General features: G+C 48.4%; 1 protein-coding gene across 1 annotated transcript in view; it reads left to right on the top strand.

Annotated features, from left to right (window-relative positions):
- Window positions 1-19,276, top strand: part of OLFM2 (olfactomedin 2) — a 46,023-nt gene extending 26,747 nt beyond the window's left edge. The window contains exons 2-6 of the mRNA XM_054562246.1: window positions 14,653-14,802; window positions 16,405-16,551; window positions 16,774-16,993; window positions 17,322-17,428; window positions 18,563-19,276. Of these exons, the coding sequence (XP_054418221.1) occupies window positions 14,653-14,802; window positions 16,405-16,551; window positions 16,774-16,993; window positions 17,322-17,428; window positions 18,563-19,240 (1,302 nt within the window). The 3' untranslated portion in view covers window positions 19,241-19,276. The remainder of the gene's footprint in view (window positions 1-14,652; window positions 14,803-16,404; window positions 16,552-16,773; window positions 16,994-17,321; window positions 17,429-18,562) is intronic.
- Window positions 19,277-21,683: the final 2,407 nt, after the last annotated feature.

Genomic DNA, 21,683 nt, shown 5'->3' with positions numbered 1-21,683 from the left:
CACTGCAGGCGCTGATGGCTGCAAATTTATGTCGGTGCCAGAAATTGAATTCCTGTAAGTCGCGGGAAGTGTCTGAAGAGCTCACCCAGGCTCATTTTTAGTTCTGACAAACTTCAGTTGAGAGATTAAACCTGGGCCAGTGTCTTCCAGCAGCAGGGACCATGGCGGGGCGGTGGGAATTACTCACTGTGGGCATTTTTCTTACATTCTCTGACTTCAGCCTGGCCTCCCAGGGCTGAGAAATAAAAAGCAGCCAGGCCTGCAAGCCTGCATGGTTACAGGGAATTCCCTTCTCTGATCAGCTAATGTTAGAGAAAGGGCACACCCTGAGTACCCAAAGGCAAGCCTCCTGGTCCCCGTGGTAAATATTGAGCCATTCAAGGGGATGGGAGATAAATCTAATTCATCGCCAGGCTCCTGCACCAGATCCTGAGGCTGACTCGGTCTCTGCACCTTTGCAAGGTTGTAATTAAGCTTCCTGGATTGCAGCGGAGAAGACCTCCCAGTGTGGATGTTTCCAGAGCCCCTCACCTCCATTCCGCCCGCCCCCCCCACCGCCACAGGCCCAAAGGTGGGGGAGGAAGCAGAGAAACCAAGCCACAGCTCTGAAGGAAGAAACCCCGTCTTGCTAGAAAGATCTCTCTCGCTTGCCTTGAAAAATGAGACGTCTGATGCAAATGTAGCTGTTTCTCTTTGGTACGATATTAAAGAAATGAATCCTTGATGTCGACAAAAAAAGGATCAAAAACGAACCTTTCTGAAAGGAGAAGGGCTTTTATTTCACTGAACATTTCGAGATCTAGCCTCTGGCGGGGATGTCTACAGGGTGTGGGAGGAGAAAGAAAGAAATGACTGCCATTCGTGTATTCATTCATTCAGGAAGTGTCTGGGAAGCCGCTGCTGCGTGTCGTGCCAGGCGTGGGGCTGTGAGCTGGGGAAGCTGCGGGGGCAAATTAGAATCCAGTTCTGGCTTTACACGCCCGTGGGGCGTACTGCAAAATCCCAGACCGCTGGTCCTCAAAACTGCCATGGTCATGGAAAACAAGGGAAGACTGAGGACCTATTACAAACCAGGGAAGACTAAGGCGACGTGACGACTCAATGCAATGTATTCTGGACCAGAAAAAGGACATGAGTGGAAAGATCGGGGGAATCCAAATACTGTAGTGTCTAGAGCTTAGTAATAGTGATGCGCCAATGTTGATGTTTTAATGGTGACTAATGATTAGTGGATCTATGGAAAGATGTCAACAACAGGGGAAACTGGGTGAGGGGCACATGGGCGCTCTCTGTCTGAACTTCCTAACTTCTCTGTAAATCTAATATTATTCCAAAATGAAAAATTTATTTAAAAAAAGTCAGCGGGGGCATGGAACAGTTCAAGAACGGTGCTGGTACTGTGAGTTGATAGAAAAGTTCCTTGTCGCTGGGCACTCTCTAAGTGCCAGGCACTGGAATCGACTCTCGAAGTACTAATCAACAGCCTGTGAAACCGAGCCATTATGATCCCAACTTTTAGGCGAGGTAGCAGAGAGGTTAAGAAAGGCACAGAGGGGTTAAACTACTTGCCCAAGGTCACACAGGAAGGCAAAGATCAGAATTTGGATCCAAGCAGCCTGAGCTATTAAACTTCTAAAATTTTGTGTTCATGCACAGGTATATTTATTGAGCAGCTACTCTACCTACTCAGGGGCTGACTAGAGACCCAGAACTCGTCTAGGTCTTTCAGGGATTTTGATTCAGGGACTTGGTTATAAAGATGATGGAAGAGGGGAGAAAGGAATGGAGGATGGGGATGAGGCTCAGTGACTGGCAATAACAGAGAGCCTCTGTTCCCCCAGGACTAGGGGTCAGATGGAAGAGATGGTGTAAATGAAGTCCAGGATGTGACTCCCAGAGTGGGAGCTGCAGCCTCGCAGAGCAGAGGAGGCAGAGACGGGGAAGCAGCCCTGCTTCTCCCTGTGTCCTTCCCACAGATCTTCCGTGAGTGCCTCTTATTGTCTGAACCTCCCTGGAAGCCAGAGGTCAAAGGGGTGCGGGAAACCTCCTTCCAAGTGAGCAGGGCAGGGGCAGGGCAGGGCAGGGCAGGGCAGGGCAGGGGAGGGGAGGGGAAGGGAATGGAAGTTCAGCTGCCAGGCACCTTACACTTAAGCATGTATGCACATAGGGGGCAGGGGAGAAGGGCAGGGGACAGTTTTGATCCTCACTTTACAAATGACAGAGGCAAAGAGATCAGCTTCAGAACTCACAAAGAGGAAGTGGCAGATGCAGGACTTGAACACTGATGACGGTTCAACCTCGTAGGTTCTTCTGAGGACTGGTGAGAATGAGCTACAATGCACTTAGACTAGGGATGACTTACAGGGTGTGCTCCATAAATGTGAGCTGTTATTGGTGATGATGATGATGGTGATTTGATTGCCACCATTTGGATGATGCATAAGGACCTTTCTTTGCATAAAACTGTCATATTCTGCTGTCACAGGACTCTGTGTGTATACACAGGGGGTTACTAAAATGCCAGGGGACTATTTAAGGGGGGCTTGACCTGGAACCAGGGCACCCAGCTCTGCTAAGGCCTGAGCAGATTTTCCCCACTTGAAGGAGGAGGGAAAGAGTGTTCTAAGCAGTGAACACAGCACAAACCGAGGTCCAGAGGGAGGAAAAGGGAACTGAGATAACTGGGCGGAGGCAGGCAAGTGGTGAGGCTAATTCAGCTGAGCCCAACAGGGCAGGACCAGTGCATGTGTCGAGGTGGCTTTATACTGAGGGTCCTGGGATCCATGAAGGACCCCCTGGAGGGGGGCACTCGTGAAAAGCCAGCTCTGTCTTCTCTGGGAGAACGGATCAGAGGGCGAAAGACTTGAGGCCAAGCTTCTATGAAGGGATGGACTCCTCTCTCCCCAGAGCATGGTGGCTAAGACTGAGGACTTGGAAGTCTGGTGGGCCAGGGTCCCAATCCCAGCTCGGGCACTTACTGGCTCTGACTTTCGTTTCCGTGCCTTAGTTTTTCCACCTGTAAAATGGCTCCAGTTAGTACTTACCTCATTAGGGGAGGGGAAGCTATAAGGATTTCATACTTGTAAAGCAGCTTAGACGCCTCAGTCCATTCATGCTGCTATAACAAAAATCCAATGGATGGTGTGACCTAAACAATAAAACGTTTGTTTTTCATACTTGTGGAGGCTGGAAGGTCCAAGATCAGGCACTGACAGATTTGGTGTCTGATGAGAATCAAATTCCTGGTTCATAGATGGTGTCTTCTTGCTGTGTCCTCAGGGCGTGAGTTCCACTCCAAAGTTTCCACGTCCAGGTACCAACATATTGGGATTAGGTTTCAACACGTGAATTTGGGATGGACAAAAACATTCAGACTATCGCAAAGAATGAGCTCTATAAGTGTTCTTGTTAATAATAGCCGCTCTAACAGGTATGAGGTGACACCCTACTGTGATTTTGATTTGCATTTTCCTTATAGCTAGTAAAATTGAGCATCTTTTCCTATACCTGTTGTCTATACAGTGTGTCTGTATACCTGTCAATACTATACTGTTTTGAGTACTGTAGATGGGTAGTATAATTTGAAGTCTGGCTTTGTTCTTTTTTCTCAGGATTGCTTTGGCTGTTGGGGTCTTTTGTGTTTCCATACAAATTTGATCTTTTTTGTTCTATTTCTTAAAAAAAAGGCCATTGGGATTTTGATTTGGATTGCATTAAATCTACTTATTGCTTTAATGTAATATGGCCATTTTAACTATGTTGATTTTTCAACTCTGAACACAGAATAGCTTTCCATTTCTTTGTGTCTTCTTCAATTTCTTTCAAAAATGTTGTATAGTTGTCAGCATATAAGACCTTCACATCCTTTGTTAAGCAGGATGTTCAAAGACACTGGAGTGATAAAGAGCTCAGGAGTTGTTGGTATTCTTAAATATTTTATTCTTTTTCTTGCAATTGCAAATGGAATTATTTTCTTAATTTCTTTTTCTGGTATTTTATGGTTAGCATATTGGAATGCAATGGATTTTTGTACATTGATTTTTATATTCTATGACTTTACTGTATTTGTTTATTGATTCTAATAGTTTTTGGTGGAGCCTTTAGGGTTTTCTATATATAGAATTATGTTATCTGAAAAAAGTGATAATTTTATTTCTTCCTTCCCAAGTTGAATACCCTTCCTTTCTTTCCCTGCCTGATGGCTCTGGCTAGGACTTCTAGTGCAGTGCTGAACAATGGTAGTAAGAGTGGGCATCCTTGTCTTGTTCCTGATCTTAGAGAGAAAGCTTTCAGCGTTTCACCATTGCATGTGATGCTAACTGAGGGTTTGTCACATGGCCTTCATTATACTGAGGTACTTTCCTACTACACCCATTTTACTGAGTGTTTTAATCATAAATCCATGTATCTCGTCAAATGCTTTTTCTGTGTCTATTGATATGGTCATATGATTTTTGTCCTTTATATTATTAATGTGGTATATCACATTGATTGACTTGCATGTGTTGAACTATCCTTGTGCCCCTGAATGAACCCCACTTGAATGGGATATATTATCTTTTTAAATGTATTGTTGTATTCAATTTGCTAGCACTTTGTTTAGGAGTTTTGCATCTATGTTGATCGGAAATTTTGGTTTGCAATTTTCATTTTTTCTCTTGTCCTTGCCAGGTTTTATGATCAGGGTAATGTTGATTTGATAAAATGAGTTAGGAACTACTGCCTCCTCTTCAATTTTTTGGAAGAGTTTGAGAAGGATAAGTATTAAATCATCTTTGAATGTTTAGTAAAATTCACTAATGAAGCCATCTGGTACTGGACTTGTATTTATTTTAAAGATTTTATTTACTTTTTAGAGAGAGGGTAAGGGAGGGGGAAAGAGAGGGAGAGAGACATTATTGTGCGAGAGATACATCCATTGGTTGTCTCTCACACACCCCCAGCTGGGGAATCTGGCCTGCAACCCAGGCATGTGCTCTGGCTGGGAATTGAACCTGCAACTTTTTGATTTGCAGCGTGGTGCTCAATCCCCTGAACCACACCAGCCAGGGCAGGGCTTTTATTTTGGGGGGAGGGTTTTGATGACTTTCAATTTCCTTACTGCTGACTGGTCTATTTATATTTTCCAGTTCTTTATGATCCAGTCTAGGAAAGTTATATTTCTAAAAACTTGTCTTTTCCTTCTAGGTTATGGAATTTGCTGGTGTACAGCCTTTCACAGCATTCTTGCATAGTCCTTTGTATCTGTGGTATCTGTTGTAACTTCTCTTTCATTTCTAATTTTTTTTAGGTTTTTAAAAAACTTTATTGAATTTATTGGGATGACATTGGTTAATACAATTATATAGGTTTCAGGGGTACAATCCTGTAATACATCATCTGTATATTGTACTGTGTGTTCGCCACCCCAAGTCAAGCCTCCTTCCATCACCATTTATCCCTCCTTTACCCTCTTCTACCTCCCCCACCCCACTTCACCCTGGTAAACATCATACCATTGTCTGTGTCTATGAGTTTTTTTCTTTGCTTAATTCCTTCACCTTTTTCACCCAGCCTCCAACCCCCTTCCCCTCTGACAGCTGTCAGCCTGTTCTCAGTATCTATGAGAGTATCTGTTTCTATTTCATTGGTTAGTTTAGTTTGTTCATTAGGTTCCATATACGAGTGAGATCATATGGTACTTGTCTTTCTCTGACTGGCTTATTTCACTCAGCATCATACTCTCCAAGTCTATCCATGTTGTCGCAAAAGATAGATTTCTTTATTCTTTACGACTGAGTAGTATTCCACTGTGTAAATGTACCACAGGTTTTTTATCCACTCATCTACTGGTGGGCACTTGGGCTGTTCCAAATCTTGGCTTACTTCTGAATTTACATTGCCTCTTTGTATTTGTAAATTCTTGCGCAAGGAAAACCTCCTGCACCCCTTCCCTGGACTCTGGGGAAGGAAATCTGTTGAACTCAGAGAACTGTGTCTCTTCCTGCCTTTCCCAAGGAAGCCTATTTCACTGAGCATTGGTCTCATTGGCACTGTGATGGTAGAGACTAAGGCGTGCTAGAACGTAAGTACTGGCCTGGAATGTGGCTCAGGGGGCTCTGGGGTCTTCTGCCAGGGCTTGGGCGTCTTCAGAACGTCAGACGTTGTCCTGTGCTGCCGGGCAGCGTAGCCTGTCAGGAAAGATGGGTTGATTACACTGGGAGTGAGTGAATGAATGAGCAGGCTGGAGCTTGCCCGCCATCCTGTCCCTCCCCCAGTCATGGTCTCTCACAGGCAAAGCTCCAGCTGCTCAGGCCGAGGGAGGCCCCAGCTCTCCCTCTTGGCATGAATGAGCTGACATCTTCTTTAAGGCCTGTCAAGCTTATCACTCAGGAAGGATTTGCCCAATACCTCGAGGTCTGACAGGGGCAGCCTGCTGTTATCTTAAGCCTCCAAAGGGACCCGGCCCCTGTCATGGCTCAGACGTGGCAGACAAGCCTATCCCTGATCATTCGTCACGGCCATCCTGCCACCCATGGCTGCCTCTGAGCCGGCCGGGTGTCTGTCTGCACCCTGATCTCAGACCATCCCTCCTTGGGGGAGACGGAGCCCTTTTGGTAGCAGAAGGGAAAGGCGTCGTGGACCTGTGAAGATATTTGCTCTCTGTCCCACTGGCTGACTAGCATCCAGCCATTCAACAAACATTGTACCAGTCCTGGGGGATTCAGTGATGAGCAAAGCAGACAGAATGCCTCACACTCCTGAGGTCCTCATGGCCACTGTGATCAAGGCTTGAAAGAGGACAGGGCAGGTGCAGCATGGTGCTGTGGACTGGAGCCAGAAGGCACCTGTTCGAATCCCCGGTCCACCACTTACAGCGTGTGAGGTTCTGGTAGAGACACATGAGCCCTCTTACACGCAGTTTTTTTACCTCTCCAAAGAAGATAATGACAGTGCCTGCCTCCTAGCTTTGTGATGAGAATCAAATCAGTTAAAACATGCAAAGTACTTAGAACAATGCTTCACGCAGAGTAAGAAATAAAAGTATTAGGGGGAAAAAAAGCACAGGATGACGTGGGAGGTGGGTTGCATGGGACGGGTACTGCAGGGGCTGCTTTGGAACATTTATGATGGAGCCCCAGTAGCAGGAAGAGTAAGCCTGGCCAGGAGAGGGGGTGAGAGTGTGGATGGCAGAGGGTTCAGCCAGTGCAAAGGCCTGGAGGTGAGAAAAAAGCTTGGTGTGTTCCGGGAAGGGTAGGGCAACTAAAAGATGGGCCGCGGAGAACACGGCATCGTGAGCCTCGTTATCGCTGCAGGTGAAACGGGACTTACCTCTGCCAGACTGTATCAAGGAGATGCCTGGGCACAGAAAGCCGCCGAGCCACATGGGGACCAGGATGCAGAAAGCGCCCCTGGCTACCTTCCGCGGGGTTCTCACACACCCCTCTGCGCCCCTGGATATTCTGCTATGCCTCCTCTCTCCGCAGCCTCAGCCCCAACTCCCCAGGGACAGATGAGTTTCATCAGTCCTTGGAGACTGTCTCAATTTAGTGGCTGCATCAAGCCAAATCCATTTTGACTTCAGAAAGTTACTGAATTGGCTTTAGAGTGTCATGAGGGTAACAACAACAACAACAACAACAGACACTTCTGGTGATTGTTCTAATTGCCTGTACATGTACTATTAACACATTCAAGCTTCCCAGCAACCCTGTGAGGTACATACGGTTACCACGTCCATTTTTACAAATGAGGAAACGGTTGCACAGAGAGGTTAACTGATTTGCCCACGTCACGTAGCAAGTGAGTGTCTGAGCCAGGACATAAACCCAGGACATAAACCTCAGGACACAATTCTCAACCATGTGGTCCCACTCTGTCATCTGAGTGGGACTAAGAGGCAGCCAGAGGAACGAGGTGCTTCTGTCGTAAGGATGTTGTCTGGAGAGATGCAGGTGACATCACACAGACCCCTTTTCGGGAGGACCGTGGGAGAGATCCCTGCCTGTTCTGGGCACCAAAAATACTTAAGCTTTCTCCTGAGCATCTGGTGTTCGTTGTTTCAGGACACTGGGAACCGCGTAAATGACCAGCTTTCCCTTTTTGAGTTGGCTGCTAAGGAGCTGGGAGCCAATTTTATGGCCCAACCATATGCTGGTTGTTCAGGTTTTTCTTAGCCTCATTTCCGCCTCTATGCTCCTACTTTTCTCTTTCTTCCTTTTCTCCCTTGGGGGGGAAAAATTAAGGGATTGAAAAAAAATCTTTACTAAGACCAATATGCATTCATTTTAGAAAATAAGATACTTTTGAAGATGGCAATAAAAATCCACACCAAGCCCCAATTTAAAAAAAATCCTCACCTAACGATATATAATTATTGATTTTAGGAAGAGAGAGGGAGAGAGAGAGGGAGAGAGAGAAACAGAGATATCAATGTGAGAGAGAAACATCGATTGATTGCCTGCTGTATGTGCCCGGACAGGGGACATCAAACCCGAACCCTTTTTGTTGTTAGGGACAACGCTGAAACCAGCTGAGCCACCTGGACAAAGCTAATCTCCAATTTTAATGTCTGCATAGTATTTGCTCCTGTGAATGCACCTTAAGTTTTGAAATCAATCTTTTTATCACCAGGCAACATGAGGAAAAAATTCCAGTTGTCCAATTTTAAACAGTACTTTAACGAGGGTCCTTGTAGCAGTTGTGTTTGTCCCCGTGATTTCCCTGGGCTAAATTCTGAGACTTGCCTTGGCTGGATCAAGTACAAATGCGGAGCCCTTGCAGCTCTGGCCCTGGATGGGCAGACCGCCCTCCAGAAACATCTAATTCCCACTCTTCTATGTAATTGGAGCCATCGTGTGGTATTTTACATATCCTTGTAAACCACTTGGGGTCCTCTCTGGAACAAGGCAAGGTACAAATATATTTAGAAGCCCCAAGCCACTTCTGCCTCCTGATTAAATTGTCCAGCCTCAAATGCAATAATATCCTTGTCTTATTAAGAGGCAGCTGCTTGCTCTATTCCTGTTGGCTAATCCCCGATAGCTGGTGCTGGCTGGCTTGCTGCCCCCAGGATACTGGAGCAATCCGTCCGGCCCTGGAAGATCCAGAAATTGTTCTTAAACCAAGGTGTAGGTGGCAGAGCTGTATGCTGAGATGATGACCCTGGTGTGACAGTGAGCAAAACTTTTCCTGAGTTTCTCATACTCAGTCAACCCTGGATCTGTTATAGAGACATCAGCTTAATTGAGGCAGCAGCCTCAGCGACAGTATTTGAAAAACCCCAGCCAGAAAGACAATTTGAGGAGCAGCCACTGAGTGTAGAGCTTACCCTCTTAGAGCTCATTAGCAGGAATATTAAACTTGGAACCAGCAGCTGAGACAAGAGAGCGGCTGGCTCCTCGGGAGCATCGGCCGCATACGAGGGGAGACAGGCCGCCCCATCGGAGGGGCCTGGACCCGGGGAGCTCCTGTTACAGCGTTTCCCTCAGCACAGGCCATTCTCTGTCCCTGAGGCTGTGACCTCCAAGAGTTCATGGTTTTGGTTTCAAGCTAAACCCACTCTGGGAGAGCAGGTATTTGGACCCTCAAACATTGAACCTTCCAGGATATTCCAGGGGTCCCTCGGGACATGAACTGCCTGTGTATTTGAGCTTGAACCTGACGAAGAGCAAAATTCGGGATCTCTGCCGTGCTGAGAGTTGGCAGCCAAACCCCAGGCATTTAATTACACCGCTGCAGAGAGCACTCCGGCGGCGGGGTGTGTCCGCACAGGCAATTATTTTAGGAAAGCCGTGGAGGCTGCCTCTCCTCGCCACTTAAATCTTGCTTCTCTTTTGCAATTCAATATTGCAATTGTTGAGAGAACGTGGATTGTTTGCTTCAACGCACAGGCTAGGAAAGGTAGAAAGGAGATGTTAATTGTGTTGTACCAGGCAGCTTTGTCTCTGCACAAGTGAGAATTTTCAGGGGGTTTATCCAAATTGCTTGGGGATCAGAGCTGAGGGAACATGGATGGGTCAAGTACAAATGCAGCTGGGACTCACTTTCATTGTGTTTTGTTTGTTTGTGTTGCATTGTGTGTGTGTTTTTAAAGAACCGATTTGTTGTGAAAGGAAGCAAAGCCAAGGGGGAAGCTTTCTTGAGTCGCCCGTCTCGTCTTGGGTCACCTGCCTTGTCTTGGGTCGGACTCCCTCAGCAGCCGGGTGTTAGGAGAGGAGTTGAGCACAAACATTCACCCTCAGGTGATCCCAAGAGGAACCGGTGGGGGAAGTAAAGTGAGAAGCAAAGGAAGCCCGCGCAGGGTGGGCTAGCGAGCAGCATGCGCGTGGGCACCTGGAGCACAGATCCTAATGGGCTCCCTTGGGAACCCGTGCAGTGTGCACCTTAGTGTTCTCCTGCGAAGGAGGCGAGAGGGATGGAGTTTATCAGTAACTCCTAGGAGGTATGGATGGGGCCTGTGGGTGGGAGGGACTGCCTGCCTAGTGCAAAGGCAGGGTGGGCTCGGACCACCAGAGAAAGCCTTCAGCAGCGGGGGTCCTGGGCGGCTCAGCAGAGTCATGAGTGACGGCGCCACCTGAATCGTGTCTGTGTATGAGGAAGTCAGGGAAGGTGAGTGACTTCGTTCCTACACGGGGGAGACATGGGCTCGTAAAGAGGGGGTCCCCCCAACTTCAGAAGGGTGTGTACATAAGGTACAAAGAATGATTAATTACAGTAGTTTCAGATGGCGTTTATGAATGGGTTTTTTTCCTTGTAAATTAGGAGTCAAGCTCATCTGTACAATTATATCACTCGCTCACATTCCAATAGGCTTTAAAAAAAGACTTTATTGAGTGAGAGAGAAAAAGGTGGGCGTATAATGGCTGGAGACTGCGATTGTGCGTAACTCACAGCCTGGCTTATCTCTGCTACAACTCATGGGAACAGCCTCAGTTAACTGCTTGCAAATGATCAATTATTGTGGGGCTTTGTTTCTCCGTAAGACACTTCTGCTTTTATCAGAATTTCTTCGGTGCCTGTAGGAATGCATCCTGGATAGGACCAGAATCTCTCACTTCCCACTTCGATGTTCGCCACCCGTCATCTCTTGCCTGGCCTTGCCCTCACCTCTCCCCTGGTCTCTGGCCCGAGCCCCACTCCCCAACCCCCACAGACCGTTCCCCCCAAAGCAGCCAGGGGGCGCCTGTGAATTAGGTCATGTCCCTCCTCTGTTCAGAACCCTCCACAGCTCCCATCCAGCTCAGAGCAAACGCCAAATCCTCCCCCGTGTCTACAGGTCCTGAACATGCTGCCCTGTCTCCTCCCTTCCCCCATCTCCCTCCCCCCACCCACCACATACCCCTTTGCTCCCTCTGCTGCAGCCACACCAGCCTCTTCCCTGTTTCCTAAACATGCTACGGCATGCTCTTACCACAGGGCCTTTGCACCGTCTGTTCTCTCTGCCTGGAACAGCCTTCCCCAGATGGCCAGCCACATGATTCTCCCTCATATTCTGCTGGTCTTGACTCAAATGCATCTTCCCATGGAGGCTTTCCCAGGCCACCCTAAAACTGTAGCCCCTAACAACCTCCAGAGCCCGGGCCCCCTGTTGTTTCTTCCCCGCATTACTTTTCTCTATGGCGCTCCTTGCCCTCTAAACACTTGATGTTTACTCACTGGTTTTTGTCTGTCTCTCTAATGTGCACCCCTAGAAGAGCTTTTGTGTTTGTGCATTTTGTTCACTGCTGTGTTTTCAGTATCCAGAATAGAGCTTGACACACAGTAGGTCCTTTGCTTGTTGAACAAAGGAGACCGTTGCACCATAATAAAAACAAAAGGATTGGGACTTGTGACAAATTCAGGATGTTCTGGGGAAGCTCGAGAGGGCCTGATCTGGAGGCCTACCATGTGCCATCCAGGGGCAATCAGTGCTTATTTTTTAAATTTTATTTTTCAATTACTGTTTACATTTCAGTATCATTTTATATTAGTTTCAGGAGTATAGCATAGTGGTTAGACAATTACAATTTACAAAGTGATCCCCTCGAGAGTTCAAGTACAAACCTGGCATCATCCATGGTTCTTCCAATATTATTGACTATATTCTCTATGCTGTACTTTACATCCCTGTGACTATCTTTTAACTACCAATTTGTACTTCTTAATCCCTTCACCTTTTCCACCAGCATCCCTTCCCTCTGACAACCATTGGCTTATTCTCTGCATCTATGAGTCTGTTTCTATTTTGTTTGTTCATTTATTTTGTTCTTTAGATTCCACATGTGAGTGAACTCATATGGTATTTGCCTTTCTCTGCCTGACTTGTTTTGTTTAGCATAACACCATCTAGATTCATCAATGTCACAAATAGTAAGATTTCATTCTTTTTTATAGCCAAGTAATATTCCATTACATATATGTACCACATTTTCTTTAACCATTTGTCTACTGATGGGCACTTAGGTTGCTTCTATATCTTGGCTATTGCAAATAATGCTGCAATGAATATAGGGGTGCATATATCTTTTCAAATTAGTATTTTGGGTTTCTTCAATATATACCTAGAAGTGGAATTGTTGAGTTATAAGGTAGTTCCATTTCTGATTTTTTGATGAATCTCCATACTGTATTCCACAGTAGCTGCACCAGTCTGCATTCCCACCAACAGTGCACGAGGGTTCTTTTTTCTCCACATCCTCACCAACACTTGCCATTTGCTGATTTATTGATGGTAGCCATTCTGACAGGTGTGAGGTGATATCTCAATTTGGTTTTAATTTACTTTCTCTAATGATTAGTGATGTTGAACACCTTCTCGTGTCTGTGGGCCATCTGTGTATCCTCTTCGGAGAAGTGTCTCTATTTAGGTCCTCTGCCCATTTTTTTATTTTAATTCTCACCCAAGGAGATATTTATTGATTTTAGAGAGAGAGGTGGTGGGGGGGAGAGAGAGAAAGAAGAAGATGTGAGAGAGAAATATCGATTGGTTGCCTCCTGAACGCCCTGACCGTATGCGTACTTTTTTTGGTATATGGGACAATGCTCCAACCAACTAAGCCACCTGGCTAGGGCTGCTCATTTGTCTCTAAAATTTATTTTTAGAGAAAGGGGAAGGGAGGGAGAAACTGAGGGAGAGAAACATCATTTGGTTGCCTCTTGTATGTGCCCCATCTGCAGACCAGACCCACAACCCAGGCATGTGCCCTGACTGGGAATCAAACCAGCAACCTTTCACTTTGCAGGACGACACCCAACCCACTGAGCCACACTGGTTGGGGAGGGCTGCTCGCCTTTTAAATTGGATTGTGTGTGTGTGCGCGCGCTGAGTTGTATGAGTTCTTTGTAAATTTTGGATATTAACCCCTTCTTGAATATATCATTGTCAAATATCTTCTTTCATTCCGTAGGTAGTCATTTTGTTTTGTTGATGGTTTCCTTTGCTGTGCAGAAACTTTTTAGTTTGATATAGCCCCATTTATTTCTCTTTTTGTTTCCCTTGCCTGAGGTGATAAATCAGAAAAAATATTGCCAAGGGAAGTGTCCAAGTTTTGGCCGTGGGTGTGTTTTGAACAACGCACAAAGTTACTGGACTGCAGAGGCCCCTCCTCCAGTGCGCCCGGTTAGACGGCCCTGGTTCCGAGGGTCGCGGCTTGGGGAGCGTGGCCGTGATGGATCCCGGAGTTACCTGAGTGATTTAAACTAACTTGAAGTTTAATTAGGAGGAGTCTGAAGGTGATGGCTTCTATCCATGGGCCTGGAGGTCTCTGTGAGAACTGTCACCCTTTGGCCATTACCTTGCCTGGGCATCTGAGGAGCGGGGGCAGAAGTAGGGTAGGAACAACCATGGGGTATATCCAGAGTCTTTGTGTCCCGCTGAGCTGGGGAAGGAGAAAAAGAGGTCCAGGTTTGGGTGTCGGTATGAGCAGGCCTCTTTCTTTCTTTCTGTGGAAACATCCTCAAGGCCCACCAGTAGACGAATGGATCAAAACACTGCGGCACATTTACACAATGGAATACTATGCAGGAGAAAGAAATAAGTCCCACCTTCTGTGACTGCATGGATGGACCTGGAGAATACTGTGCTAAGTGAAATAAGCCCGTCTGTGGAAGACTATTACCATATGAAATCACTTATTACAAGAGGAATCTAATGACCAAAAAAACTAAAGAGCAAAATAGAACCAGAGGCGTAGAAACATGGAGCAGACTGACAGCAGCCAGAGGGAAGCGGGGAGGGGGACAATGGTGGACAGAAGGGGAGGGACCAGTCAGAGAACATGTATGAGTGACCCATGGACGTGTACAGCAGTGTGGGGACTGACTGTGGGAGCTGGGCCTGGGCTGGGCAGAGAAGGGCAAAGGGGGAAAAACTGGGACAACTGTAACAGAATAACAATTTTTTAAAAAGGCTTCTCTTTCATGGTGGTTAGAGAGGCAATGTTGTGTGTGTGCAAAAGTGTGTGAGAGAATAAAGTCCTGTCTTGTGGAAAGGCTTGAGTCCCACAACCCCTTGCTGTGTTCTTTAACCCCTTGTACCTCAGTCTTGCCATCTGTAAAATGGGGTTCCATGCACCAGACACTCAGCACATGGTCTGGCACATTCCAGGGTCTAGCAAAAGGCACCTGTTGCTTCTCTGGGTCCCCTTGCTTCCCCATTAGGTTCCTGCTCTCTAACCCTTGACCTCCCCACAGACCCTCTTCCAAAGCCCAGAGGAAGGCTGGCAGCTGTATACTTCGGCCCAGGCCCCCGATGGGAAGTGCATCTGCACGGCTGTGATCCCCGCGCAGAGCACCTGCTCCCGAGATGGCAGGAGTCGGGAGCTGCGCCAGCTGATGGAGAAGGTGAGAACCGTCCAGGTCCCTTGGGGAAGCCAGAGAACTCTCCCCTTCCCGTCCTGCCCCCAGCCCATCCTGGTCAGCCGGGGCCACATCCAGCCATGCAGGTTATTCAGAGCTGGCAGAGAGCCTGCCTCCCCTCCAGCTGGATATTTTAGTTAACAGCTACTAGGTGATTCTTGGGAGGAGAAGCTGAACGCTGTGTGGGAACCAGGAGGAAAGAGGCCCCCGCAGTGGCAGCATCTGCGTCTCCTGCGTGTATGAGCTCCGCCTGCCCCACTGTGCACACCCTGCTCAGCCCTTGAGTTTGCCAGGCTCACCTGCTAAAAAGGTGTTTTGTGTCCCTTGGGAAGGGTTCTCACCCTCTATCCCAAGAGGCTTGTATAAAGATTCCTTCCCCTTTGATTGTCGTCAATAGAAAATGGTCCCCATTCAATACATCTCTTTACAGTCTTGGTGCCCTTTCTAGACTGATTGGTGTCCCTTGCCACTGCCCAGCTGCCTGCCCATTAGACAGTTCTAATGTTAGTGTTGAAAGGGACTGCCTGTCTCCCACCACCACCCTATAAAGACGAAGCTGAGGCTCGGCAGAGAACGGAAGAGACCCTTCTCGGCACAGGACGCTCCCACCCATTAACTCCGCAGGATCCTGCCCTACTCTCAACAACAGAACTGCTTTCCCCATCAATTCGGGACATCCGTGTGTTGTCCCCTGATTGTTGACGATGGTTGTATAACGTTCTGTGGTGGCTGGGGTGGGTATCAGGCTGTTGGGTTTCTGAAAACTTCCAAGTGTCATGTGGAAAGTCTGTGTATTTCAACAAGCGCCCAGTGTTGCCTCTGAGTTCACCTTAGCCAGGTGGGTCTCCCCTCGGCCACGTGCAGCTCACTTTACCTGGTCTGGGTTAGGAGAGGCCAGGTCTAGGGAATTCTGGTTTAACTCATTTAGCCAAAAAGTATTTATTAAACATCTGCTTGGGACCAATGCTGGGCACTAGGGATTAGGCCCTGAAGGAGGCAGATGGATAGGACCGTTCCAGATAATAGTCATAGCTGGGAAGGTAACAGCCAGCTAAGGTGGTCAGAGAAGGCCGCTCCGGGGAGGCAATGCTGGAGCTGAGATCTGAAGGATGAGAAGGAGAGGCTGTGGGGAGACGGTGGGGACAGTGCTCCAGGTGGAAGGATCTGTGAGTACAAGGACCCTGAGGCGGGAAGTAACCTAGAATCTGCGAGAGTGAAGGGGGCTGGTGGCTGGAGTGGGTGAACGTGGAGGGGGGCAGGCGAGGGGGCAGAAACAGCCCGCAGGGTCTTCAGGGGAAGGAGGCGATCCAGTCTTCCTTTTGAAAAGCTCCCTCTGGCTGCTGCGTGGAGAGCTGTCTGTTGGGGGCTAGGGTGGGAGCAGGAGGGCCCGGGAGGAGAGGAGAGAGGTGAACCATGATGGTGGCCATTCCAGGAAGAGTTACTGGATGGAAGGGGCATGCCCTGGGGAGGCTGCTGGTAAGATCAGGGGAGGAGGTTGGCTGGGCGTTCGCCCAGTCTTGTCTGTGGCATCTCCAGGGAGGGGGTGGGGGCCGGGGTCTGGCTGTCTCTAACCCTCTCAGTTCCTAGGTCCAGAATGTCTCCCAGTCCATGGAGGTCCTTGAGTTGCGGACGTACCGTGACCTCCAGTATGTGCGCAGCATGGAGACCCTCATGCGGAGCCTGGATGCACGCCTGCGGGCAGCTGATGGGTCCCTCTCAGCCAAGAGCTTCCAGGTGGGTCCTTCTGGTTCACGTCAGAGGTCAGAGGAAGAATTAGAAATAGTGCCCATTTTTCTGAGAGTGGAATCATACCTGGGAAGACTGAGGGTTGGCTGGGACCCAGGGTCCAGTATGGGCCAAATGTCAAAGGGATGAGGTTATAGGTCAAATGCTGGGGTCCCATCTGGGTCAAATGTCAGGAGTAGGGATAAACAAGAGTTCCATCTTGGTGGGCAGGAACTGAAGGACAGGATGACGGAACTGTTGCCCCTGAGCTCAGTCCTGGAGCAGTATAAGGCGGACACGCGGACCATTGTGCGCCTGCGGGAGGAGGTGAGGAATCTGTCCAGCAGCCTTGCAGCCATCCAGGAGGAGATGGGTGCCTACGGGTATGAGGACCTACAGCAGCGGGTGATGGCTCTGGAGGCCCGGCTCCACGCCTGTGCCCAGAAGCTGGGTATGCCTTGTCCCTTGACCTTGACCCCTGCCCTCCATGCCCAACCCCAATACACAGAAGCTAGAGTTTTGACCTCTAACTTCTAAACTTTGACCCTTAACCTCCCTTCCCAAGGCCAAAAGTAGACCCCAAAGCTGAAAATGGCTCTGACCCTTGACTTTTAGCCCCTTATCTCCAACTTAATTCCATCTTGGAACCAGATCTCTGGATCCACTCTCACTACTGGTCCCAATTCTCCCCAGTCCCACCTCATCCTTGCCCGGTTGTCTTAGGGCTCTTTCTACCTGCCCGCCCCCCACTCCCTTATTCCCCCATTCCTGCCTCCTAGGCTGTGGGAAGCTGACTGGGGTCAGTAACCCCATCACCATTCGAGCCATGGGTTCCCGCTTTGGCTCCTGGATGACGGACACGATGGCCCCCAGTGCGGATAGCCGGGTGAGTGACTGCCCATCCCACGGGTCATAGCCTGGGAGGGACATAGCCTGTGGCTGCCCATAGGTGCCTGGTGACTTCACACCAATAATTCCCTTGTAGCCCAAAAGTGTTTTGGGATATCCAGCACCCTTGGACCTCCTCTTGAGTGTCTAGTGCCTACCAAGTGATCTAAGGCCTTCCGGCCCTATGAATCCCCAAGTCTGTTGACCTCCAATGACTGTATAGAGACTAATGTTTACTAGTACTACTGACTAACTTCCAATGACCACTGACCTTTAAGTAACCACCTAGTAACCAGTGCCTTCACAGGACTAGGGACCACCCTGCCTTCCCACATCCAGTACCACTCACTGCCTTCCAGTGGCCTCCATGTACACAATCACCCATCGCCTCTGACCCACAGGAACCGTCCATTGACTGCCCTGTGACGTACTAGGGACTGATATCCTCGCCATGAGCATTGGTCTCCCAAGGATTACGGTGGTTGAACTGTGTGGTTAAAAGCTAGGGTTTTGGAATCAGACTTGGATTTGTGTCTGTTTCACCAACTCTTAGCTGTCTAAGGTTCCTTAATGTCTCAGATACTCAATTTCCTTATCTTCAGAAAAGTAGTGATGATGTTGGCATTAAAATTTTTAGGATGCATAGCCCAATAACCAGCCCTAGTAAAGGCACTAGGGCTAATGAACATACTAATAAATATGCTGACGAGTGATGATGGAGATGCTGATTAAAGGCTTGGTCATCTCATGGTTGCTGGGGTTACTTACCATGGGCAATGGATTCAAGTGACCGCTCATCATTGAATAGCTGCCCAGTGACCACTAACTATCCAATAGCCAATGACCAGTGAATTCCTGGGTCTAGTGTCTGAGTTCCCAGGCACTGCAATTCCCCTGATCTTTTGGGATCGAGCACCATCCATTTAGTGTGTGTTTAAATGGCACTCCCTGATCCAATGATCCTAGTCACTGGGACTATGATAGGTCATGAATGGTCACCAGTCATCCCATGACTGACTAATGACTACTTAGTGACCATTGATCCCTAATGACCATGGTTAGTTCCTGAGTCGTTGCTGGAGACTTTGGGTCATTGGCAGTAGTCCCTCAGTGACCAGTGGCTCTCTTATAGGTCTGGTACATGGATGGTTATTACAAGGGCCGGCGCGTCTTGGAGTTCCGCACTCTGGGAGACTTCATCAAAGGCCAGAACTTTATCCAGCACCTGCTGCCCCAGCCATGGGCAGGCACAGGCCATGTGGTGTACAATGGCTCCCTGTTCTACAACAAGTACCAGAGCAACGTGGTAGTCAAGTACCACTTCCGCTCACGCTCCGTGCTGGTGCAGAGGAGCCTTCCTGGGGCCGGTTACAACAATACCTTCCCCTACTCTTGGGGTGGCTTCTCCGACATGGACTTCATGGTGGATGAGAGCGGGCTCTGGGCCGTGTACACCACCAACCAGAACGCAGGCAACATTGTGGTCAGCCGGCTGGACCCGCACACCCTTGAGGTCATGCGGTCCTGGGACACCGGCTACCCCAAGCGCAGTGCTGGTGAGGCCTTCATGATCTGTGGCGTGCTCTATGTGACCAACTCCCACCTGGCTGGGGCCAAGGTCTATTTTGCTTACTTTACCAACACGTCCAGCTACGAGTACACGGACGTGCCCTTCCACAATCAGTACTCCCACATCTCCATGCTGGATTACAACCCCCGGGAGCGGGCCCTCTACACCTGGAACAACGGCCACCAGGTGCTCTACAACGTCACCCTCTTCCACGTCATCAGCACTGCTGGGGACCCCTAGAAGGCCATCAAAGGTCCTTTCTACTCTGCCTGTGTCCCTTCAAGCTGGTCTGTCTGTCGTGCCCTGCCTCCCCGCTGGTCCTTTTTTTTCTGTCCCTGCCTTTTGCACAGCTTTCCTTCTCTGCCTCTGTATTTCTATTGGTGCATTTTCTCAATGTTGTCTCTTCTCCCTTATTGATCTGATTTTGATACTCCAGTTGTCATTCTGCCTTTTTATTGATGTCACTGTCTCTTTCTTTTTATTGATCTGACTCTCCAGATCATTCCCTGTCCCTGCCTGTCTTTCTCATCCCTCCTTCCCCTCCCTCTTTGCTGCCCACCCATTCCCTTCTCCCTCTCTCCGAACCCTCCCTCCTCTTGCCCTCCGAGGAGTTGAGTGCATGGATCTGTTTATTTTTATTTTTATTTGTATCTTTTCTTTCTGGGTTGCCGGAATAAACGGGACCTTTGACATTTGATGCTTCTGTTGCTCTGTGTGTCTGGAAGGGGCAGAGGAGGCTTGGAGGGTAAGTCCATGCCTGGAGACCCATGCCTGCCCTGCTGGACCCCTGTCCCATGCGGCAAGCTTTGTGAACCAGGGCGGGCAAGCCCAGCCTGCGGGGCCGCCAGAGCGAGCCCTTTGGGGAAATAGGCAAAGTTGTTTCAATCGAAAACAATTTGTTCAAAAGCAGTTTGATCCAAACACCCGAGAGTTCTGTCACAACAACGAAAACTGGCCTCAAATGAATATTCTTTGTCACTCATTTTTTTCACTCATTGCTCACTCCGGTGCATTGCTGAGCCCTCTGGCAACTTTTTAAATGGGGTTTTTAACAATATGGCTGCTTTTGAGAATTTGGGTATGAGTGGGTAGGACACAGTATAATTTTTCCCTTTTCTTCTCTTTTTGCTTTGTAATTTCAAAATCATTTTCAGTCGCACCTATTATGGTTAATAACAAAAGGCTAGAAACAGCCTGAAGGTGCACTGCGTGCCTTCAGTTGAACACACCCACACCCTGGAACCCATTTACCTGGAAGGGTAGAGGTGGGCCCGACAGAGGGACCCCAGCTCTTGGAGGGGAAGGACGGGCAAAGCTAGGAGGTATCAGAGACAGGAAGGGGCATGAGAGGGAGTCGGGTGGAGACTGAAGCAAACTGAGGCCAGATCCTCAGGAGCCTTTGGTCATAAGACTAAGGGGGGTGGCTGTGCGGTCACCAAAGGTCAAGGGCAGATGAAGACTATTTTAGCCAGAGCCCTAGTAGCCTGGGCGAGACAGAGGGCAAGGAGAGTGGGGAGAGGGACCTCTGGGGCTGCTGGTTGGGAACAAAGGTAGCACTGTCCATCACAACACGTGGTCCCCACCAAATCCTGAGCAGAACCGAGGCGCAGAGCCTCACTGGCCCAGACCCCACCCCCACCCCGACTCCGCAGAGGCTGTGAAACCCGCTCTCTGGGAAGCAACCCCGCCCCCAGCCATCCCCTGCCCCCAGCTCCCCAGCTCTAATTAACGGCCTCCCTGATTAAGTCATCTCCGGGAACATGGGGGCCACCCTGTGAAGGAAACCGATGAATAATACATGTGACTGACTTATGCGCTCACTTAAAACCAATTTTTAAAGAAATCTTCAAGAAAAGCAATTAATTTCCATTTAAATTAACAAGCTTGACATAGCAAAAATAATCGATTCCTGGGTAAACACGTTGAGAGGCACTTTGCTCTGTATCTGCTTAAACGGAAAGGCTCAGGGCTGGGACACTTACTAAGAACGTCCGCACACCTGCCCTCTGACTGTATTTATGTGGAGGCAAACCCCCAAGGTGAGCATGGGGGCAAGGCAGGACATTGTCCTTTGATAACAGATTTTCCCGAGGTAAGGCGGGGCACTGAGAGCTGCTGAGTTCAACAGTCCTTGTCTAAAATACACACAGACTTGGAGACTCACACGAGAAAAGGACAGGCGTGGGTGTGTCTGCTATGTCCGCACGCCAGTCCTTAAATGGATGCCACAGGCACTTGGCATCATAACCACCTCCTCTCACAAGGTGGGCCTGGCGCTCGCTCCTTGTACTGGATATACTTTTATGAATATACAGTTGACCCTTGAACAATATGGGTTTGAATTGTGTGGGTCCACTTATATGCCAAATTTTTTTCAATACAATAAATGTGTTTTATGATTTTTAACATTTTTTCTCTCTAGCTTACTCTAAGAATTCAGTATATAATACATGTAACATATAAAATGTATATTAACTGTTTATTATCCATAATATGGCTTTTGGTTAACTGTAACCTGTAAGTAGTTAAGTTTTGGGGGAGTCTCAGGTTATATGTGGATTTTTGACTTTGTGAGGGTCAATGCCACTAACACCCACATTGCTCAAGGGGCAACTGTATATCCAACCAAGGAAAGACAGGACTAACTTGCCCACACCCCTTACCAGGATGACCTGACAGCATG

The sequence above is a fragment of the Pteronotus mesoamericanus genome, unplaced genomic scaffold, assembly GCF_021234165.1.
Source record: "Pteronotus mesoamericanus isolate MK-2021 breed Mesoamerican mustached bat unplaced genomic scaffold, CSHL_Meso_final scaffold_636, whole genome shotgun sequence".
Taxonomy (NCBI): domain Eukaryota; kingdom Metazoa; phylum Chordata; class Mammalia; order Chiroptera; family Mormoopidae; genus Pteronotus; species Pteronotus mesoamericanus.
The sequence above is the reverse complement of the archived record's forward strand: the minus strand, read 5'-3'. Positions and strand labels throughout refer to the sequence as shown.